The sequence below is a fragment of the Prinia subflava genome, chromosome Z (genome assembly GCF_021018805.1).
Source record: "Prinia subflava isolate CZ2003 ecotype Zambia chromosome Z, Cam_Psub_1.2, whole genome shotgun sequence".
NCBI classification, from domain to species: Eukaryota; Metazoa; Chordata; class Aves; order Passeriformes; family Cisticolidae; genus Prinia; species Prinia subflava.
Window position 1 is genome coordinate 76,753,273 of NC_086283.1, and position 22,944 is coordinate 76,776,216.

General features: G+C 42.3%; 1 protein-coding gene across 2 annotated transcripts in view; it reads right to left on the reverse strand.

The window, feature by feature from the left end:
* Positions 1–22,944, reverse strand: part of SETBP1 (SET binding protein 1) — a 268,327-nt gene that overhangs the window by 124,573 nt on the left and 120,810 nt on the right. The window contains exon 4 of one of the 2 annotated variants that reach the window (XM_063422643.1): positions 19,554–19,625. The exons of the other annotated variant lie outside the window; for it this stretch is intronic. Coding sequence (XP_063278713.1) covers positions 19,554–19,625 — 72 coding nt within the window. The remainder of the gene's footprint in view (positions 1–19,553; positions 19,626–22,944) is intronic. 2 annotated transcript variants of the gene reach the window in all.

Genomic DNA, 22,944 nt, shown 5'->3' on the forward strand with positions numbered 1-22,944 from the left:
TATTATCATCCATGACCCCAACACTCACATGCACTTCACAGCCCTGTAAGGACTATTATCCCCTCTCAAAAAATAAAAGAAAGTGAAATTCACTACAACAGGGAACTGGTGAGCTTGTGGTGGGACAAAATAAACACTCTGGACAGAGAACCCAGGGGAGATGGCTCACCTCCAGCAGCATTGACCAAGGGTTTTTCTGCAGGAAGGGGATTTGTTTTTTCCTCAAAGATCTGTTCCCAGCAAAGACAACCTGAGAAGGTTGCTAAGTAATAATAATGCTCTTAATAATAAATCTAACAATTCTCATAAACACCTTTTTGTTGCTGTTGCTTATAATTTATCTAAGGCAAAATCCAGGGATACCCCTGGGCCACAGTAAAACCTTCTCTCAGCCCCAGCCTCCTCTCTTCATGGACAGCAGAGTTACCATAAGCAGAGGAGCAGGAGCAAAGCCCAAGGGTGCTGGCAGGGCACAGCAGTCAGTGTGTCACTGTGATAATCTGCTTAAAGGAAGAGGCCAGGACATCATTAAGTAGCCTGGCCTGATGTGCTAATGGAGCAGCTGGAAGATCTGCTCTCTCCATGCTAAACACTAGCTCATGTATTACTGCTTTGAATATGTATCTGGAAATGAGTTCAGCCCCAAGCCCTGACTCACACCATTCCCTTATCACCGGAGACATCAACCTCCTCTTCTCAAGTTATTGTTGCAAAGGTGACACCTACTTTTTTATCTGTGTTTGAGAAGCCACAAAACTAAACAAGCAGACGCTGTCACACATTTTTTCCTCTGGCAGCCACAAAACCATGCAAAGGCAAAATTTCCTTTAAAAAAATCATTGCAAAGAAATAATTCACACAGAAAAGCCCAAAACAACAAAAAACCAAACCTGAAACAGGAAAGTAGGCTTTTTGGAACAGACTTTTCTATGGTTTTGTTTTGACATTATCGGGGAGGATGCTTTGAATTTCCAAACATTTTTTAGCAGTCCAGCAGAATGAAGAGCAACCAGCTGGAAGTCATGCAGCAGATGGCCACTGGGATCCTCCAAACATAGGAAGACCTCACTTGGCTTGTATGAGACTAACAAGACAGAGATATTTTCACCCTGGAAATCCATCTGGGACCAGAGGTACACATGGTTCAGGCAGGTAATGGTTGGGTAATAATCACTTCCTTTGCCATCCTTGTTTTCTCTACATACTCTCCCTCACTGTCCTGAATTTGAATGGATTTCTTCATTCATTGGCACCAGCTATTTTTGTTTCTTTCAGAAGGTGAAGTTGAATTTCTTGCTGAAGTTCATTCAACTAGTCTTGCTTCCACCTGGATTTTCTCATGCTTTTATCAGTTTAATCAAAATGTGCCGAAATGCCTTATTCCTCAAAGACCAGCCCATGTACTCACAACTTTTGAAGTATGGAAGAAGTCTGTATTTCAAATGCCAATTATTCATCAATTAGAATGGGTAAACTTAAAGGTCTCCTGCAAAAATGCAGTTTTTATGGAGATAAAGGGAAAAAACATCTAATGAAAAAACTGTCCTTGAAAGTAGACAATATTTTCTTCTAACAGAAAAATTATTTTTGATAGTAAGACAAATAAGATTGGCCTTAAGTAAGACCTTATGTTGGCTTTGGATTTTTTGTAAAGGGTTTTTGTAGTTTTTTTGGTATGTTTGTTTTGTTTTGTTCTTCTTTCCAACTGACCAAAGTAGCTACAAGGTAAATAAAGTGCTAAGTTTCAGGGGGCTGGAATTTGGGAAGGAGCAGGCATTTTTCTTAAGCAGTGGTAGTGGCATTCACCTTTAACGTTTGGATGCCAAGCTGTCAGCCAGCAACTTCAACACCACCCTTATCTCTTCTCTTTTCTATTTATACATTACACAAAGCTGTTTTTTCCTGGGTTTAATTGCACATCAAAGGACCAACTGAATGGATCCATTTCGGAGGTTGCTGATAGCAACGTTGGGGAATCCTGCAAATGGAGTTCTAAAATTTCAGTTCTTTCCAGTGCTGTATTAGATAATATGGGGAAAGCCATTGAAACACTCAGCAAAAGCACCTTGGCTGTGTGTCTATTATTTGCAAATTCAAGCTGGACATAGAGAATATTAAACAACTAATTATTATATTAACTCACTCCCTTTAACCACAGGTTTCCTGCCAAAGGAGACACCAATGGCGGTGATTATTTCAGTTTTTCAGAGGTAGTGGAAGATCTCTGAAATATTCAGGTGTTTCAGAGTCCATGAACACACCCTTAAAAATCAAGTATAGTCTCTTATTCATTCAGGAATGTAAAAAAAAGGAATCTCCCAGTTCCCTTTAGGCCAAATAAATTTGCCTTGGCAAATATGGATTTTGAAGGACTGCCCCAGGATTACAGGAATACAAAAATCACAACACTAAAATTGATTATATTGGACACAGTATCAGACTGAGGGTTTCACTGCGTTGTTAAGTAAATAGAAATGCCTGCACCTCTATGTTCCCATTGTAAAAAGGATGTGAACACCACAAAGTACTTCAGCTGGCTTAAAATCATTTTCCCAGCACTGAGCCTGTCTCCTCTAAGCTTTATGCACAAGAAAGGTAAACAAGCACAGCTCCGGTCTAAGTTGAACAGCCCTTTTTGACATGTTGACTTGATTATTTTTGTCTACTTCCCCAAGCTTTCCAGCTCATACTGACTTAGCTTCTCTCAGACGAAACCTCTGGCAAAACTGCATCTTGTGTTTCAAGATCCTTAAAACTCACTCCTTTGTCTGTCTCAATGTCAATTATTGCTTATTTATGAAAGGAAAGGAAAAGCAAAACACTCCAGCTCAGACACACAAAATAATGAAACGACAAAGTTCCACATTCATAAATAAAACAACATACTTCCTATAGCTCTTACATAATCTTAAGGGGTTGTTTTGTTTTAAATCTGGCACCATTTGAGCATGTCTTTTTGTTCTACTACTCTTGTGTTACTTTTAAGTCGGAGAGGTGTTTGACAAGTGAATCTTCAGTGATGCCAACTATAGCTTTTATTGACTTTTTAGAAAATATTGAGCTAACTCAGAATTACTGAAGTGAACAGCACTTGTGAATATAAACTAAAACAATAAGTGACTGGTACACATTGTGTGAGAATTTATTTAATTTTCAACCCAATAGAAACTAATGGCCAAACCTAGACACATTTTTAATGCTGTCAAAAACATTTTTTCTCCCTGAAATGGAGGGAGGAATAATCCAGCTCTAGGCTTGATTCCACTACACACACACAAGTAAAATTTACCGTAGTAACTTATAATGGTGCATAAATTTGTAATCAGGCTGGTTTCCATATGCTGTTTCTGTTCACTTGAGGAAATGTGATTTTCTAAAGAGCACAGTTATACCAGGAGATGGACATTGGTTTGGGGTGAGGTAGAAGAGCTGGAAGTCAGCTCAGCCTTGACTGTCAGTGCTTCCTCATGCCATGCAGCTTGGGCCAGTCGCATGAGGAATGCCTCCAAAGAGCCCTAGAGAACATACCTGTTTGCAGATATAGCAAACTAATTACATGGAGGCAAACCTCAATGGAAATAATAATAATAAGAATTAAAATGTTCCAAACAGTACTCATCTGGGAATCTCAATTAGCTCCACAAACAGTAATTAATTTAGCTTCTTAGCTCTCTGCAAGATAGGGAATTACTAATCTTCCCATTTTATGGACAGAGATATACACATGCAGATGTGTCAATGAGACTTTAGCTGGATTTAGACAGCGTATCTTCTTGCAATCTCTTCTCTACCTTGTGCTCTCTCCTGTCATATCAGCTGCTATTCTCCATTTCTTTTTGAGCAAAATTATATTCTATTGATTTGGGCCAAAGAAGAAATCACTCCAAAGTCTCCAAGGGCTTAACATAACCGAAGTCTGCTGTACTCACCATAAGGGTTGCATTAAATAACCTGTGCTGTGATAGAAAATGTATCCAGTGAGACCCCACCGGATTTTATTTAGTAACCCAACAGTGAAGTTTTCCTTATGGGTCTGATGACAAATTTGGCTTTATTTCTTTTACAAAATATTACTCAAACCCAGGAGATGATCCCATGAAAAAGTCAGATTAAATACCAGGAGAGAGACCTGCCTTTGACCTCAAATGAAGTGCAGGAATTGTTGGTGCTCTGAGGGCAGCTCTCCAACACAGTGAGATAATAGATCCTTCCCTAAAATAAACACCAAGCCAGCCATACCAACAGTGTAGCCTCTAGTTTTATAATCCCTTTGCTAGCTTAAACCTCCAGATGAGTTATTATATTGTAACACATGCACAATAAGTATGTCATGACCCTATAGCAGTACTCTGTAAGAATACAGAGGACTAGGAAAAATGAAAAAGGTTTGTGGCTTTTCAGTCTTAAGTGAACTTAATTTGTCTGCATTTTGAAAAAGAAAATATTTGTGTACTTTCAAAATCTGAAAGAGTATTTGACTTTTTTAGACCTTCTTGCTCTTTAAAATTACCTGGAAGGAAGTTGTAGCCAGGTAGGGACCCATCTCTTCTCCCAGGCAACAAGCAATAAGACAAGAGGAAATGGCCTCAAGATGCACTAGGGGAAGTCCAGATTTGACGTCAGGAAAAATTTCCCCATGGAAAGATTTGCTAAATATTGGAAAGGGCTACCCAGGGAGGTGGCGGAGCCATCATCCCTGGAGGTCAAGAAATGACTGGGAATGGGATTATGGTTTAGTTGCCCTAGTGATATTCAATCGGAGGTTGGACTGGATCATCTTGGAGGTCTTTTCTTTAATGATTTTATGTTTCTGTTGCATGATTGTTTTAGTTGAGGGTTAATTGGATATGATATGGACTTAGTGACTACTGAGTTATGTGGTCCTCCACAAATGTTCACACACAAACTATCTTTGAATGCAAGGCCATCCTGCAGGTGAGACAGGAGGTAGGAGATGCTCTCATGTATTTTTAACTATTTTTCAAAGTAGATTTGTGACTTGGAAAAGTTATTTTTTCATTGTGTCTCAGTTTCTCACTAAGAAAACAAGACTTGCAGCTGGTGTCCATGGCAGCTGTGCTGCTGGGAATACAAAGTGGACAAGAAATTTTAATTTTGGTCTGTGTATGGGGAGATTTCAGCCTCACTCATGTTTTGCAGTTTTGTTGACTGCGATTTTTGTAAACGGTCAAGCTATTGGGCATGAGGTCCATTGTAGTGACACTGCTGGAAAAAGGAACCATATTCCAGTGCGTTCATGTCCCAGAGCCAAAGTCTGTATTAATTTTCTCAGTTTAACATTACTAAACATTTTCCCCACAAACTCCCTTTGCCACATTTCTCTGACATGAGCCAGCAGCTTGTCTGTTTTGTGTCTATTTGTGGTTGATACGAACTCTGACACGTCCAGGGTATCTTTTACAATTCCTGGTGACAAGGAGGGCTGTGAGCAGCAAAGTGTGTCACATATATTAGTCAGCTGCAAAGCTGAAACTGATAGCAGGGTATGAATAGAGCTGATATCCTCATCTCCAGCTGATACTTCATGTGGCAGATCATGTTTCTGGGGACTCCTTTGCTTGACCCAGGGATGGATAGAAAAAAGTCCTGCTGCATCCTGGTGAAAATGTGCTCATGGTGCTCAGGGCAGGCTCAGATTGGATATTAGGAAAGATGGCAACAAGGCTGGTATGTGCAAAATGCACACGAATATAGTTCTGGAGATGGCAATAGCTGCTATGGGAAAGTGAAAAGGAGGTAAAGACATTACTCACCTTTGAAGTCAAGCTACCTAATGGCATTTCTTGAAGGAGGACAGAGCAAATGTCATCCCACCCTCCCCCGTCTAGACCTGACTGAAAAGGGAATTAAACCACCTTTTAAAATCCCTGGAAGGTATTGCAGCACTTTACATTCAAGTTGCCAGTCAGGTAGACGCATTCCTCTAATTCCCATGGTTAGTGCTCTTCCCAATTAGCAGGAAAAGAATCACAGCTCTTGTGCAAAGTGGCTAGGGGGACACCCAATAATTTCCATGGACTTGAAAGTGAACACTAATGAAAAACTCCAGCTAACTTTCCAGGGAGACTTACTGTGAATGTGCACTTGTCCTTGTGTGCCTTTGTCACAAGGACAGGCACAAGGTCCTTCTTTCTATCCCTGAGACAAAAGCAATGAGCTTCAGAGACACCATCACCATCCAATCCCAACAGCCTGCTTCTTGAGAAGCTCCTTGACTTCTTGGGAGGATTTTTTGCTTTCTAAATTCAGTGGCAGAAGGAGGAGGAGAGGATGACCTCTGCATCTATGAAGTTGGAAACAGCAGCACCATCTCTTGTTCCCAAGAAACTTGTCACCATTTCAGGGTACTCTGCCCCATCTGGTAGGGACAGAGGGAAGAGGATTATTCTGTACTCTGAGACGGGCCCAAGGAGAAGAAAAAACACCAGGGGGAAAAAAGAGAGGAAAGCTCTGCAAATGAACAGTCAGTATAAACAAAGTGTATCAGCTCAGGCAAGAAGCTGAAGCATGACTGCACTAAACAAATCACAGTGGAATCAGCAATTGGCAAAGTAATTGGCGCTATTACAGCTGATGGAAATTTTCTGATGCCGCTCATGTTCGCTTTCGAAACACTGCTCAGACATTTAATTGGCTCAGTTCACATCTAGATGATTGCTCTTTTTATCCTTCTGGAGTGTATCAGGCCTGTATCTGCAGACAGAAACTTTTGGATGTGCCTCCCTGGCTCTGTCCACCAGCTAAGAGACAGGGAATGAAGTTTTGCACAAACCAAGCAAGGCAAGGAAAATATGGAGAATGGGTCTCACCTAAATAATTTCAACCTCTCTTTTACCCTAGTTCTTTTTAAGTTCAACCCTGGCACTACCAAATAGTCCTGTGTTTGTAGCACCTACGATACTGTGAGTTAAATGCAGAGGTAAAAGCTGCATGTGTTGACGCCAGCAAAGGGTGAGTTTGGTTCTTTTGTCATGACATAGATAAAATTGTTTTCTCTGTCACATAGAAATGCTCCTGTGAGCTCCTTCTGGTCTATTAATCACACTATTTCATGGAATCACAGGATGGTTTTGGTTGCAAGGGACCTTCAAGACCATCTTGTTTCTACACTTCTGCCATGGGCAGGGGTGCCTTCCACTAGATCAAGCTGGTCAGAGCACCGTCCACCCTGGCCTTTAACAATGCCAGGGATGGCAGTAAAATGTTAATAATGTCTGTGCTTGGAAAGCTCCTCTCCCTCAACTTGCTAGACTCTCTTGCCAAACTCTCCTCATCCTACAAACCATTGTCCAGAGAACCAACTCCTTCCTGCAGATCAGGCCTGCATGGACAAGGAAATTTCAGCCTAGTTCTCCCCAGTGTTTTATAAAGCCTCACAAAATCATTAACCTGTAGGCAGCAGCCAGGATCTCAAGGTATATGAAACGGGGGAATAGTGCTTTTTAAACTCTCTTGTGAAAAAGGAGATTGGCTTGATGCTGATTCACAGATTACTCCACTCCCTAGGCCTAATCTGCCCTTTAGAGGACAACCAAGTCTAGGAATAACAAGCTCTTTCCTTGTCCAGAAAATTCGTCTGTAGTGTGGACAAGGCTGTGGAGAAAGGGTGTTATTGCCCACTTCCCTCCTTTTCTCTTTGAATGTGTTGAGAGCTGCATGACCACAGGCTGTCTTTGTGGAAAACAGCATGGTGGCAGTGGCTCTGCAGCCATGTGGAGAGATGGTTCCTCAGTTAGCAGGTAGTCGTTTTTGAGTTCTCCCTGGAAGCAGAGGGAATAGTTCTGCACTCACTTGATTGGTTCACTCACCAGCTGATTTCAGTTGGATATAACCCATTTAAGTTTACAGCTCTTTTTCCAAGGAGCAGGGAGACCAGAGGGGCTCGTTTGTCACATCTCTTCTCATTGTAAATCAAAAGCAGTGCCATGCTGGGAGACTCCCAATGCCAAAGGGAGAGGACATTTGGCAGCATGGCTCTCAAGAGATTTCTGGAGCTACATGAAACCAATCTTCCTGGGTTTTTTTTGAAAAGAAAAGAGTTCTTACTTTGAAATGATGTGGCATGTGATAACAAAAAACAAGCCAGAGAACTTGAAGGGACATAATGGCTCTTCAACAGCAAATGTGGTTTTAGCAAAGTGTGGCTCTTCAAAGCCTGCAGTAAGGCCATCTGTAATACAGCAAACCAATTTGGGAATGCCATGGCTTCCCAACTCGGAGCCCAGAAGGACAGCTTCAGGATTAAATCCTTGTCCCAAGGCTTTCACGACCCCTCCAGAGGCTAAGAGTTGAAGAACTGGATCATTTTAAACAAGCAGGTGTTTTCCCCCCACCCAAAAAATTGGCTAATTATGTGTGACCTAGTGCCACAGTTAGATTTTGCAGGGACTTCCAGTTTTGGCTTCATGACTCTGGGAATCCCAAGTGGCTGCTGCTGCTGACAGACACAACACAGGACCTGGTGAGTCTTACAGAGCCTGCCCAACCTGCCCTCAAAGCAAATTTGAGACCAGAAGAAGACAAACAGGAAGCACAGAGGAGGTCAGCTCTTTGATTCTCTGTGCCAAACAGGACTTACAGAAAATCCAGAATGGGCTGACTGACAATGGACAGTGACAAAAATGGAAGGAAAATACAGGCACCATCATGTTATTTGCTTTATCTACCAAGATGAATACTTTCCCTTCCAATTACTGCTTCAGAATTGACTCTGAAAGAGTCTAGAGACAAGCAATACAGCACCACAAGAAGCCAAAGGAGATATGCCCATTCTCTTGATCAAAGTTTGGTGCAAGTCTTTGATTCACATCCCATGTGACACTGTCTACTTATAGGTAAATATTCCTGTGGGAGATGCAATGTACTCTTGGGATTTAGAAAATCAAGGTCTATTCTGCACTATGGCCACAACTGAATCACTTCACTCAGGCTTTTTTTTTCTGTTTTCTGAAATAGGAATAATGTTATACCCTCCTTACTGAGACACTGAAATTTATGTGTGAAAATCATGGCATCAAAACTAAGTATTGTCACTTCACAAAATGAAGGTGTACCAAAAAAAAAAAAAAAAAAGGTAGTGTGTATGCTATTAAAATCTTGACACCAGATGCCAGAAGTGGGTTGAATTTTCTGAGGTACTCCTGCTGTTCCTTTTCATCAGGCATGGGGAAATACTGCTTTGCAGATAAACATTGTGATGTGGTGAATGTCCAGAATTTAATGAAGTTCATTATAACAGATGAAAATGAAGCTTTCATTAGCTTATGAATGCCTTATTCATTTTAGTTTTGGTTTGTTTTTCTTTTTTTAAATCGAGAAAGAATGCTTTCCCTAAGCAAGTGCCAAGTAAGAGAGTAAACATCTTCTGCTCTTACACCTTCATCTCGTCCCCAAGGCTGTCACTCCTGCAAGGAAAAGGCTCTCATTACACCAGCCTTGCCCACAGTCCTGCTGCAAACCTCTCCCAGTGAGATGCACCCACCCCTAGCAACAACTGGCCACAGCTGGCTGTACCAGTGAGCTCTGCAGAGCCTTTTCCCACTCCTGCCTGCTCTGCAGGGTTCTTCAACTCCCATCTTCACCTTTTATTGTCACACACACTTTGGGCCAAGAACAATAATATATTTGCTTTATGATGCTCTGGCCATGACAGGGATTTTATTGACTGTCACAATATCATCTTCATAACTGTGGCCATACTGCTGATTAAAAGGGTCACACTGGCACAAGGGAATATATAATGTCTTTATTTGTTCACAGGAAGGATAGACCAGGAGTTCAAGTTTCTCTCTTCAGCTTTGGACTCTTGGTGCTTTGATCCTGATCACCTTTGAGAATAAAAGAGGAATTTAGCTCTTAAATGTGTTTTTGTCACTGGTGTCTCAGTTAACACCATCCATAAAAGGATCATTTTCTTTGTTACACAGGACAAGGCTGAGACCACAGACTTGAAATAGGAGTAGAATGATAAAAACTGTATCTTTTTAGCTAAAAAGGGACAATCATTGGCCATGTAAATAAATGAGCGGCTATTGAGTTTTAGTAACACAGTCCATTTTGTTGCTCATTCATGAAGAGAAGAGAAAATGTTTCAAGGCTTCAGAAAGATTTTTACTTTTTTTACTTGGAGAATTACACATCCTGGTATTTCAGCACTACAGACACCTGCTGACAGTATGATTGCAAAACAGGACATTCTTGAGGTTGCAAAAAAACAGGCACAAAAAAGAGAATCCTGTTATCAAGTAAAATATCTGAAGACTGTGGGTCTGAGTGTGTTTTTTTCTCTGACTTCTAAAAGCGTCACATCCTCAAATTCAAGTGAGCAGATGGCTGCCAGAAACACTCTGAAACCTGCAAGCTGCTTGCCTTGGACACATTATTTTGGTGTCTTCACCCCTTGACTCTCTCATGGATTTTTATTTCATTTGGGTTTGATCCAAGGCTATTGGAGAGGATTTTAAAGTCACTGATGACCTCTGAACTTCAATGATGGCATTTTGGGACATTTTATCTAAAAGAAGATATAAGGGCAGAAATGGCCATACACTCACCATCCGATGAGTACAAAAAATATAATGACATATGATGACTTGTGGTTTCAGCTGCAGCTGAAGTAAGCTGCTGAGGCTGTACAGAGAAGAGGTGGTACTGGTGGGGGGAGAAATGTTTTGAAAGCTTGCAACCATGGCACCACCTCTTTTTGCTGACACTACACAGCTACAGCTGATGACAACTTCAGCCCTACCTCCATGTTCTTCCAAAGAAGGAACCCTAAGTCATACCTGCTCCTGGCTGAGGGTCTTAGTTTCTTGCCTCAGAAAGAGTGCAGAAATGTAGTCTTTGATATGAAATCAAGTCTGTGGAATTGCCACTAAATAAACAACCTTGCATTCATTTTCTCTGCAACTGTGACTGCTCTTCAATCCTGACCTTGATTGCTCCGAGTAAGAGATAATACAAATTTCATTCCTCAGCTAGACTTCCCAAGATGTTGTCTTGAGCTTCATCTCAGAGGTGCTAAATGGCTTTTCATGCAGGAGATAAGCTGAAGTTCTCTGATGAGAGATAAGATTGATAAATTTGCTCCCTGGGAGCCAGGGGACAATGTGGGTAAAGGTCACCTAGGAGAGAGAACTAAGCTGGTAGCACAGCGGGTCATGATGACACTGAATCATGATCAGGCAACCATCTCAAGGAGAGATGCAAGGCATTGCAGAGGGAACAATTTCTTCTGATGCCTTCTTCCAAAGTCATATGAAAGGAAAGATTTCTTTTTTCCTCCCTTACCCTGTCAGGGCTTCCATGAACTCCCTCCAGCCATCTGAGGTTCCTGTTTTTACACTTCCACAAATGTCCTGCACCTTTACGCTGCCACAGTGTCATGGTGTGACCATTCCCTCTCAAATTTCTTACTTCACCCACTTATCCTCACCAAGATTATGTTTTACTCATTTAAGGTTTCTCATTTCCCATCATTCTTATTAAACTACAGGCACTTATTAAAAAAATGAGAGCATCATCTAGTGCAGCTGCTGCTCAAACATATGGGACCAGAACTACAGTATTCCTTTATGAAGAGATCAGTGACAACTAATTTTGGTAGCACATAGATAAAATACTGATTTAATTTATCTGGATCTAGTAAAATCTGAAAAGAGCTTATAAGAAATCATGCCTATACCTCAGTTAATGAAATTCTGGTCTGCTTCTGGGAAGGCTGACAATTGTAAAAGCAGTCTGCCAAACTTTTATTCACAGTTTCATTGCAAAGTCATTACAGATATGACAAACCCACCAAGCTCACAGAGGTGTGTGTGAACTCACATGTGAGAATGGGGAGCACCACATTTTCTCCCTCCCCAGGCAACCTGGCAGCTCGGAGGGGACAGGAGAACAAGGAACAGATGCTCTTGATGCTGCCAGCAATACTCAAGGTTGCAGGACCTTTTTTCTCCCACCTGAAAACTTGAATCTGAAATCACCTCTGCAAGAAAATCGTATAAGCTTTCACTACTGATGGTGCTCCCAGCACATGAATGGGGTTGCCAGAGGCCTCAGGGCATCCATCCACGGACCATCTCACCCTTTCCATAGCTCCACAGAATTGTTTGAGTTGAAAGAGACTTAAAAATCCTTTAGTCCAGCTCCTCTGCCATGGGCAGGGACACCTCTTACGAGACTAGAGTGCTCTAAGCCTTGTTCAACCTAGAAAAACTTCCAGGGACGTGGCAGCCATATCTTCTCTGGGCAACCTGTGCCAGGGCCTCCCCACCCTCACAGCCAGGAATTCCTTCCCAATACCCCATCTATCCCTGCCCTCTGGCAGCGGAAAGCCATTCCCCCTTGTCCTGTCACTCTAGACCCTTGTCCAAAGTCCATCTCCAGCTCTCCTGGAGCCCCTTTAGGCACTGGAAAGCGCTCCAAGATCCAGGACACTGATTATTTTGGCCAGTCAGGCTGTCTGATGTGCTCCTAGAAATGGACACTAGGGTTGATGCAGATTGTTTTCACTGGTGCTCTTTGTATCTGGTTTGCTGCACCCAGAAACAACAGAAGGCTGAAACAAACCTACATGCACTCTATCTGCTGGTCACCTGTTCCCCGATCCCCTTGTGTTTATATTTGTGATCATTATATATATGTATATATTTCCTATGCTCCCTTTGCATAGGAAATGAGGGTGAGCATAAAACATTTTTCCCTGGGAATAGAGATTTTCGAGCGGTTACCCTGCAGGAAAAAAGCAGAGTACCAGCAAGTAATGCCTGAGAAGTTTGATGCCTTGATTTCTGTTGTATAGATCTATATTAATAGCAATATTATATTTCCAGGGGTGGCAGAACTATTGATTATTTGGTATGTAGCAGTTCATTTATACTTGAGAGCAAACTGGGACACTGAAACAACAAATGTGCAGCTGTTAAAAAGCAAAACGGGACACTGAGTTTCAGTGACACAACTGGGATATCACTTCCTTTGTCTAAAATGGAACATTTTTAACGTGTCAAAAGTATAATTTACTAATCTGACTTACTGGCGTGCCTGGGGAAAATACCTTTCCCCCCTGAAACCTGCAGATTAAGGTCATGTTTCCAAATATGTGCCATACACAATCAATAATTTCATCCCCACTGTGACCAAACACTTGAGGTATTCTTGAAGGGAAAACATCTTGCTTGATATGTTTAAACAAGTATTAAATCAGATCGGCTTGTGCATGAGAAGATTTCAATGAAAGAAAAGATAGTGAAACATTACACTGTGGTTGCAGGAGCTGAGCCAGAGTTCTTTCTTTTCAATGAAGTTTTTAACTCAGTGAGAAAAAATAGATAGCTATATCTACGCATTTGCGTAACTATATTTTGATAGGGTGAACTCAAAATAAGACTTTCTCTATTAAACAAAGTGTTTACCTACATTTGAAAGGCATAATGCTGTATCCTTCCAAGATATCCTTCTTTATTATGTGTAAGTCTACAGTTTTCTCCTAGGGACACTTTTAACTATCAAGAACCAAATTGTTGAAAGCAAAGTATTTAGAACACATATCTTATGGTTGAAACTTGTTGAAAAAGGAACTTCCTCATGGTAAGGGAGAAAAAATTTAAAAATAATGGGTGACATTCCTGTTGCATGAAAGAGCACCTCAATGACTTAATAATCTTTTTACATGAGCTTGAAGAGGCTTGGGATGTGACTAGTAAATATGCAGGAAATGTACTATACATTGCCTTTTGGGGGATAATGTAGCTTCTCCTTCCCTATCAGCATGTTAAACCGTGCAGGCTTAGCTGCCTTAGCAACTGTCTACAATTTGGACAGGTCAGGATCAAGGGAGGCTCAATCAGCTTCTCGTGGTGCCTCCCTTCTGACAAATGCAGTTTAGAGTGAAGGAGTCCTGTTTCCCAGTTAGGCCTGAGCCTTTTCAGCCAGTAGTAATTAAATGTGCCCAGAAATATTCCCAGGCGTGGAGGCCAGCTGGCACAGAGAGGTTTGTACCTCTGCTCATAGCTGTGTCTTCACTTTCCTAGTACAGCAGCTTAATGCAAACAGCTCACAAGGATCTATGCTTAAGGGTGATTTAGGAGCTTGCTAGTTGGACCAAAAGTGTGCCGAGGACTGGTTTAGTGCTTTGAGCATACCCAGTTACATTCCCGTGAACGTTCCCAGATACTGCTTAACTTGCTTAAGTTATCGTATGACATATTTCTTTTCCTGATCAAGATTACCTCTTTCTAGCCAGAAGAAATGAATTGTATGGCTGTAAATTTGGTTATGACAATAATACTTCTGCTGGTTCATGAAATCACTCTTACTCAATAGGTTGTGTGTTTACTGCCGTCTGCAATCTAAGAATCTTTGCAAGGAACCAGATGTGGTGTGTTTAAAGTGAAAAAAATGTTATGCGTGGACAGATGAACTTCATAAACAAATCACTGTCCTCATTATCCCATTGCACAGCACTGATATCTGCTTGATACTACATTTTCAAAGTTTGCCACTTAAATTGCTTGCCCCCCAAAAAGCACCCCACCTCAAGTATTTGCCACATGCTCTAACTATGCTACATTGGTGGGCTGGTTTTGTCTGGGACAAGGTTCACTTTCTTCCCAGAGGCAATTGCAGGGCTGTGTTTTGAGTTTGTGCTGAACACAGGGTGGACAACACAGAGATGTTTCTGTTATTGCTGAGCAGGGCTTGCACAGAGCCAAGGCCTTTTCTGCTTCTTGCACTGCCAGGCTGGGGGGGGATGGGGGTGCTTGGAGACACAGCCAGGAGAGGTGACCCTAAGTGACCAGAGGGATGTTCCAGACCATGTGACGCCATGCTTAGTGTATAAACTGGGGGGAAAGAGGAAGGAGGAATGTTTGAAATGGTGGTGTTCGTCTTCCCAAGCCACTGTTACATGTGATGTGCTCCATCTCTCTGGAAATGACTGAACACCTGCCTGCCCATGGAAAGCAGTGAATTAATTCCTTTTTTTGCTCTGCTGGTGTGTATGGCCTTTTCTTTTCCTATTAAACTGTCTTTATGCATGAGTTTTCCAGCTTTTACCCTTCCAATACTCTCCCTAATCCTGGTGGTCAGTGAGTGAGTGAGGGACTATGAGGAGCCTGTTGTGGTTAAATCATGACAACTGGGATACCATTAGATGTCCCAAGAAACTTTCTGTCCTGACGTGCAAAAGGCAGAGCAAGTCTGTCTTCATGGATTTCTCTGAGCTACAAGAAGATGAATGCAAGCTCTTCAAGAAGAATTGATTTTATCATGGCAAGGGCATCTGGAAGAAGGTAAAGCAGGATTAATGCAATCCCAAAGCAAGGGGGAAGATCTTGGTACTGTGTCACCCAAATCTGGACACCCTCTTACACCCCACAGGGACTCAATGCAGAGCAGGGAGGAAGAGGAAATAGTTCATACCTACACTCTCTTCACCACACACACCACAAAGCCTTCCTAATGAAAAGATCTCAATGCTGCCATCAGAAACTCTCACTCTGATACGGGAGCTGTTCAGAGGAATGCATCCCTTTGAATGGTTTAGCTCATGACACTTCTAACAATCACCTATGCAGCCAGCTACTCATGGTTTGCAGATGGAGCTTGGGAGGGAGTTCCTTATCCTGGTGAGCTGGCTATATTTCAGCAATGGAACTTCCTTTGTGGACAACACCAAGGCTGCCATCCACCTTTTGCAATTTTTCCTCAAGGAAAAGATGGTGCAGACTTGTGTCAGGAGTTGGTGTCACCTCCCAGCTCCTGTTTGGGTGCCTTTGTGGCAGCTAAAAGGCACCACATGGGCTCACAACCTCGATGTTTCATGGTTGCTTCCTGACTCAGGAAGCAATAATGCCAGGAGGATGGCCTTCATGCCAGCAGAACCCAATGTCCTATGATCCTGGGCAAAAGGTAGGAGGAGTGGGAAGCCCAGCAGGCACCTGATTGAAGAGACTGGGGGAGATGAGAGACAGGAGACGGTGTTCTGCTGTGCGCTTCTCCCATCTCCATAACCTCCTTATTTTCAAAGCGTTTCCACAGGGCTGTGGAACACTACTGTTCTCCACACCTGGTGCATCATCATCCCCACTACACTAACGATTTGGGATTCTCACACCGAAACAAGCAGCTTGTTTGGCTTCCGGAGGAAAAAAACTGTGCAACTTGGACATGCCTGTGCTAACAATGTATAGGACCATGCTGCATAGCCCATAAACCAGCATGGGCTGCCCCAGCATATAATCATGCTCAGACAGGCCCAGAGGACTCCACCTCCACATGTCTGCCCCGTTTCCTTCCACAACTGACCATGGCACCTGAGTCAAGCTTTGGCACAAATGTTGTTGATGTACAGAGTCAGCAGTGAATGAGTGATTTTTTATGTTTGATTTTCAAGGAGGCTGCAGATTCCTCTTGCCCATTAAGATGAAAAGGAGGCTTATTCAAAGCTAGGGCAAAGGAGTAATTCTGCACAGGCAGGTAAGATAAAGTAAAAGTTGTTCTTTCTCTGTTTGGCCCTGTAAAATGAGAAATACTGTCAGGGCTATGCATTTTTTAAAACCTGCATTACTTATTTTTTTTCTTGGAAGGGTTGAAATAGATTTAAGCACTACTGTTGTTATCTCTAAAATGACAGAGACATTTTTATATGAGTTTCCCTTCACAATCTCCTATCCATATTTACCATGTGCATTCCTTTGTTTTGGGGACTGCAGCTCCCCTGTGGTCCAACGACTCAAGGTTCATTTGGTGTTGCTCTTTCTGCCAAAATGGGGTTATTATAAACAGCAAAAAATCACAAGGTCACTCATAGCCTTGACAGAAACAGGAGGGTAAGAGAATATTAGGAAGAAACTATTAGCTCTAATATCCAGCTCCATTAGGCAAACCTGAGTGTATTTGGATTGCCTATACCAGCATTTCACTCCCCTGCTTCCAAATGATTGCCCTGGCCCTAGCGATTAACCAGCTGAATACACCCAAGAAGGATATTCACAGAAAAGATCTCATGATGAAAAGGCTATTCCTGGCTGTCTTTCCATCACATCATAATCTGTCCACTAATATGGCTTGAGATCTCAGCTGATCAAAAGGTCATAAGATGCTGCTGCTAAGTATCACTCTGTCTCTGTTCAGCCAAAGGCATTTTTACTCCATTCAACAGGCAGAGGAATGTAATAGCAAAGTCTTCCAATCTGTTTGTATAATAGATGAAGTCTTCTCTTTATGGCATTATTCATCCTTCAGGGAATGACACCTGATAAATAAATCTCTAGTTCCCAGTGAATTTAAATAAAACAAAGACAAATCATATCCCTGTGCACTGGAAACATAAAACTGCACATAACATAAGAGTTCCCAATCTTCCACCACCTCCTTTGCTAAAAAAGCTATAAAGTGCTGACTATCCTCAGACTCTGCCAAAATCAAGGGAGTCCAAATATCTGAGAAAATTACAAAAAGCATGGAAATAACAGAAGAAGGACTTAAAGATAACTCATTTAGTCCAAAGAAATGGTAAAACTCACACCTTTCTGTCTTCATGCTAAGAAAAACTAGAAAGGCATGAAAAGGGGGTCATCAGCACATCAATAGCAATAATGGAGTGAAAATGGGGGGAAATCTGATAAATGTGTCAATGTGTTTCCCAGGGAATAACACTAGGGGGGACAATTTTCAAGCATCCTAGGATAAATAAAATACTGAATCACATCCTACTCATCACCGTGACTTGGCCCAGCCAGTAGCCACTGCACTGGTGGCAACTGGTCTGTGTGATGCCAGTCATTGTCTCCAGCAGCAACTGCAGCCACTTCTCTTGCCATCCTGCTTCCAAGCTTCTCTCAACACTGGCAGGGATCACTGCCAAAAACAACATGGTGGAAGGGCACCGCTGCCAAGAGCCACCTGCCACCTGAAGCCCCTGTCTAGCAGGTCTGCAGAGGTACTTCCAGTGAGCAATACCATTGGGAAACTGTTTTGTGTTTCCAGCACACCTAAGTGTTGTCACAAACAAATTAAACCCCTCAACATTTCCCGGACTGTCTGTCCACTCTTTGGCTTTCCAGAGCTCTATACCAGGACCAACAGACAGTTTCTTTAACTGCAACTGGCAGTCGGTTTGCTCTTCTCCATGCTTTCAAAGCTGAGAGCCATCAAAGATTAGGAGAAAAAATCATGACTACTTTTCCCTAAGAAGCAGAACTGGTAATAGGCTTCAGGAAAAATCCTTCTAACTGCAAGTGATAAGCATAGACTGTGTGAAGGCTGACAGGTCTGATTATAATTATCACTGTGAGGGGACTAGCACTAACCTCCCTTCTGGAAGGCAACGACAATTCGTGGAAGGGAACATGCAAGTGAATTATCATAAACAAAATCACTGCAAGTAGAGCTGTCTTTTGCTGGGAAACTAAACAAGATCCATATTTGGGGGTGAGAAAAACCCCAAGCCTTAAGAATTTATTAAAGTTTATCCTGATAGAAAATGACACTTAATTATATATTTAAGTTTTGTTGACTTCAGAATGATGAGAGTAAAAGAATCAAGTGGGGCACATGAATTGTAGGACAGAATCATGCATGCAAGAGGTGTTTGTAAATAAAGGATGTATTCTGAAAATACACTTGAAGAACATACCTTGCATTTAAACATGAACAAGGAGTCCCTGGGAGGATGTTGGTTCAGACTGACATAAATACTCAAAACTAAGAAAAAACCCAAGCCACCTTGCACCAAACTTTCCCCTTTCCTCACATCCTAGCAAGAAAGCCAAACAAAACCAATACAAATCCCTTCAAATTGCTTCTATCCATAGACATCCTTGCTTTGCATCTGTACATTAACTGAAATACAACGGCATCAGCTTTCAGCAGGGTTGTGAGGTAGATAGGATAGGTAGTACTCCTTCAAGATCATCCTGTCATGACCTTTCTGCTTTCTTTGATGGCATTCTATTTTTATTACTCTGCATGTTTTTTTGGCATTTTTTAACCCCATTTCCATTAGAAACTTGGAAACAGAGAAGTTTGGGCAATCTGGACTGAAAGTAGCAGTACCCTAGCTTTTTCTTTCCAAAAACAGGGAAACAGATCTTAATAGGGGCTATATCCACACAAGACATGAAGAGAAGAGCCTCAGAGTCAAAAGCAGTTCTAAGAGTTTCATTCTCATTATATCTCAATGGAGTGGAGCAAATAAATTGTGCAAGGAGACATATGGAAGGTCACTACGCAAATGGCCTATTTAAGGCTTTTACCTCCTAATTAGGTCCTGGTGTCAGGAGGTTGGTAACAATTATTCACACATAGATCATTTGGACACAATACAAACTGTTCTAAAACCCACATCATCATAACGGCATGCATTAAAAGAAACCCAAATTAATGTTTTAGACTCATTCACGTAGTGCTTGGACTACCAGTTTCTGTGATATACATACCTAAATTTTGTGTCTAACATTGCAAAATTGTGTTTGGAAAGGGGAAAGGATGAAACAAAAATCATCACAGCCATATCCCCTTGCTCTTACCTTGTTCATGGATTTCGTCACTGGACTCTGCACAGGGAACCCACACTCTCTTCCCAAATTCTTCATCTGACTCTGTGGTGTTTCCCAGAGCAAAGAGAAAAAAAGAAAATCTTGATTGTAGGGATGACTGTATAGAAAATGGTCACAAACATCCAGAGTTTTGCTCCGCCCTTTTGATTTCCTTACAAGTTTCAGTATGACCACTGCCAGCTGGGGCCCTGTGAGCACCAGGTGGTGGGGTCTACCCTTGGTCCCGCAGAGTTCTGTAGGGCCCCTCAAGCTTCCCCTACCCCACACTGACGTGCAAGCTTCCCCTCCCAAGTGTCCCTTGTAAACATGTTGGCATGACAGAGCCACCACAGCTTTCCCCAGCAGCTTTGGGGCACACAATGAGCTGTGATCTCGGGGAGTGATGCCGTGGATTCCTCTGACAACCTGTGCTAGAAAAGCTTGGGAAGAAAGCAGGAAGGTGTCACAAGAAGCCAACTCCGCCTGGTTTGTATAAGAGTTAAAGTAAGGAGCTGAAGCCAAGGATTACCACATTACAAAACCATTTAAAACAGAGTAAGTGCTCGTGATTCAACAACGTGACTACAGCAAACCTGCTCTGCACTGTGCTTTGGTACTTCTGGTATGAAAATGAGGTTTTCCTCTCCCCTTCCTCCCCTCTCACCTCCTCTCCTCTTTGTCCATCTCTCCAGCCCTTCACACAAAGGTGAAATATTTCACATTTTCACCTGTGGTGATGCAGATCAGAGTGTGTGCTTTGCTTTTCTTTGCTTTTCACTGATTTTGCCAAAGGCATCCTTTTAAGCATCAGTCTGTGCAAAGATAATAGGTGACACATTTGTCTATAACTGGAATCAGCAACAAATCAGCCATCTGCCACTCCAGGGGTCTGAAATTAACCCAGCTACTGGACCGTGACTGCAAAGCATTTGCACATTTAGATTACAGAAATGTGAGGCTACAGGTCCAAAAAAACATAACTGGGACTGGGGAAAGCATGGGGAGAAGGAGTGGAAGACAGCCTTGGAAGAGCCCTTTAGATTAACCCTTCCAGACACAAGTCACCTCATAACAACTCCAAGTAGACAATGTTTGTCATTATAAAGTACTAAAAGGATGAAGGATGTGAAGGAAGCAACTTGAGACACATTAGACATCATGTTTCTGGAGAATACATCCAAAGACACTTCTTTCAAACATAGAGAAATAAAGACAAAAACCCTATAACTGCCTTGTCAAAGCCTTCCCTCCTTGAGAGCGTGACCAAGCTGCCCAGATGGCTGACTTGACCACATGGAAAGAAGAAGAGTAACATTTTTTTACTCCAAGATGGACAAGATGCATTCCAAAACCTTCCCTATGATCAAGATTTCAAGAAATGAAAGAGGTCTGCCTACTGAAAAAACAAGGTTTGTGAAGACCTCTTAATTTGTTGCTCCCAGTTCTCCTTCTTGAATAGCAAACACTATTTTACTGCTGTGAAAACATGGATGCTGTCTCTCCACGTTAATACCTATCCATGTCTTTGGGACTCTATAAATCTGATGGGATATTTGATATTTCAGTTATTTGATAACTGAAGTGTTTGAAAACTGAAGAAGTTTAAATCAGTAGTAAACACAAGCTGGCTCCAGAGCTAAAAGAATGAGCAATGGTGTGTACAGTGCGTGGTGGGTCAGGACAAAAACCAGGGTCTCCTCTGGTCATGTTGATAGGCTTTAATCCTCACTTTCTCTTGCAGGTTAGAATCCCACAGATCTCTGAGATCCCGTCCTCAGAGATCTCAGGTTAAAAAGAGGAGGTTCTGACCACAGGAACAGGTGTAGCTGCAGCCAAAACTGTCAGCAAGAAATCTGGAAAATTCTGGAACACCTCACCTACGAGGAAAGACTGAAGCATTATAATTGTTCAGTCTGAAGGAGAGAGGATTCCATGGAGTTCTTGAGCATCTGCCCATACTTAAAAAGACTCCAGAAGAGCTGAAGAGGAACTTGGGACAAGGACATGAAGTGACAAGACAAGGGGGAATGGCTTCCCACTGCCAGACGGCAGGGATAGATGGGATATTGGGAAGGAATTCTTGGCTGTAGGGTGGAGAAGCCCTGGCACAGGTTGCTCACAGAAGCTGTGGTTGCCCCATTCCTGGAAGTGTTCCAAGACTGGACAGGGCTTGGAGCAATCTGGTGTAGTGTGACGTGTCCCTGCCCATGGCAAGGAGTGGAACTCCTTGCATCAGCTTTAAGGTTCATTCCCACCCAAACCATGCAAGGATTTTGTGATTCTATGAAATTCAGGCAAGGTCTGAATGGTGCGTGCCCTGAGTGGGGATGGTATTTCAATCACCTCAACTCACGATATTCAAAGACACAACTGAAAACCAAACAGCATGCACAGAAAACCTATGTGTTTAATGCATTTATGGACATTTTAAAATGTCCTTTATTTTGAGAAAACAGGTAGGATCGGATGGAAGGTGTAAGAACACACTCCAAGTTCTTTGGTCAACCCTCTTGTTGGTATTTCTTTTTCATGTTGAAGAAACCAAGGTTTCCTGGGCCAAGCACTGCACACCCTGCAGTCGTAACAAAGGAAAAGAGCAAGAAGAAATGGCAGCATCTTCTCTGAACAAGCTGAAGTTGAACTGCAGTAAATACAAGGTACAAAGCACAGCTGAGAGGTGAGGAAGAGCAAGGGATCAGCTGCTTTATCCACCCTATTCCATACAAAATCTACTGGCATCAACTTAGAAATGAGTGCCACTCCTAACAGCATTAATTTGGGACAGATCATTTGATCCTCCACAGAGGCAGGACTATTGATTTGTAAGGAGCTGTGAGAAGAAGAGGGTGAGGGGAGCATGCTAGACAACACCTTTAAGTCTGCCTGAACACCCCCCTATTTATCACAGTATTTCCAAAAGCCTTTTCTGGGCAGGAGTAGGTCCTCCCAAACCAGGTCTACATGTCTGAGACCAAAGGTGAGGTTTGAAGTGGTTTGAATGTGTACTAGGGCACGGTTTTCAGGTGTGAAAGAGGTCACAGGGATCATCCCATGCCTGAGACTACAAAATGGGCCAAGCTAACAACCCAATAATCCACAAGCTTCTGAGATGCAGCAAGCTAATGAGGCTCTGCCTGTGCTTTAGAAAGGTCTCCTTGAACTTGACCTGCTGACTATGTGAGGGCTAAAACTGCTGTTCCAACAGGATCTAGACCTGTTTTCAAAACCAGAGACTGGGGCCTTCCCTTTCTCCAGGCTCTGATTTCTGTAATGACAACCCAAAACTTCAAATACAAATTCCTGAATGATCCGAAAAGGGGAGGCGGAAATATCTGCACTTTAACTGCTGAAGAACTACAAGGTAATAAATTTTAAAATATTT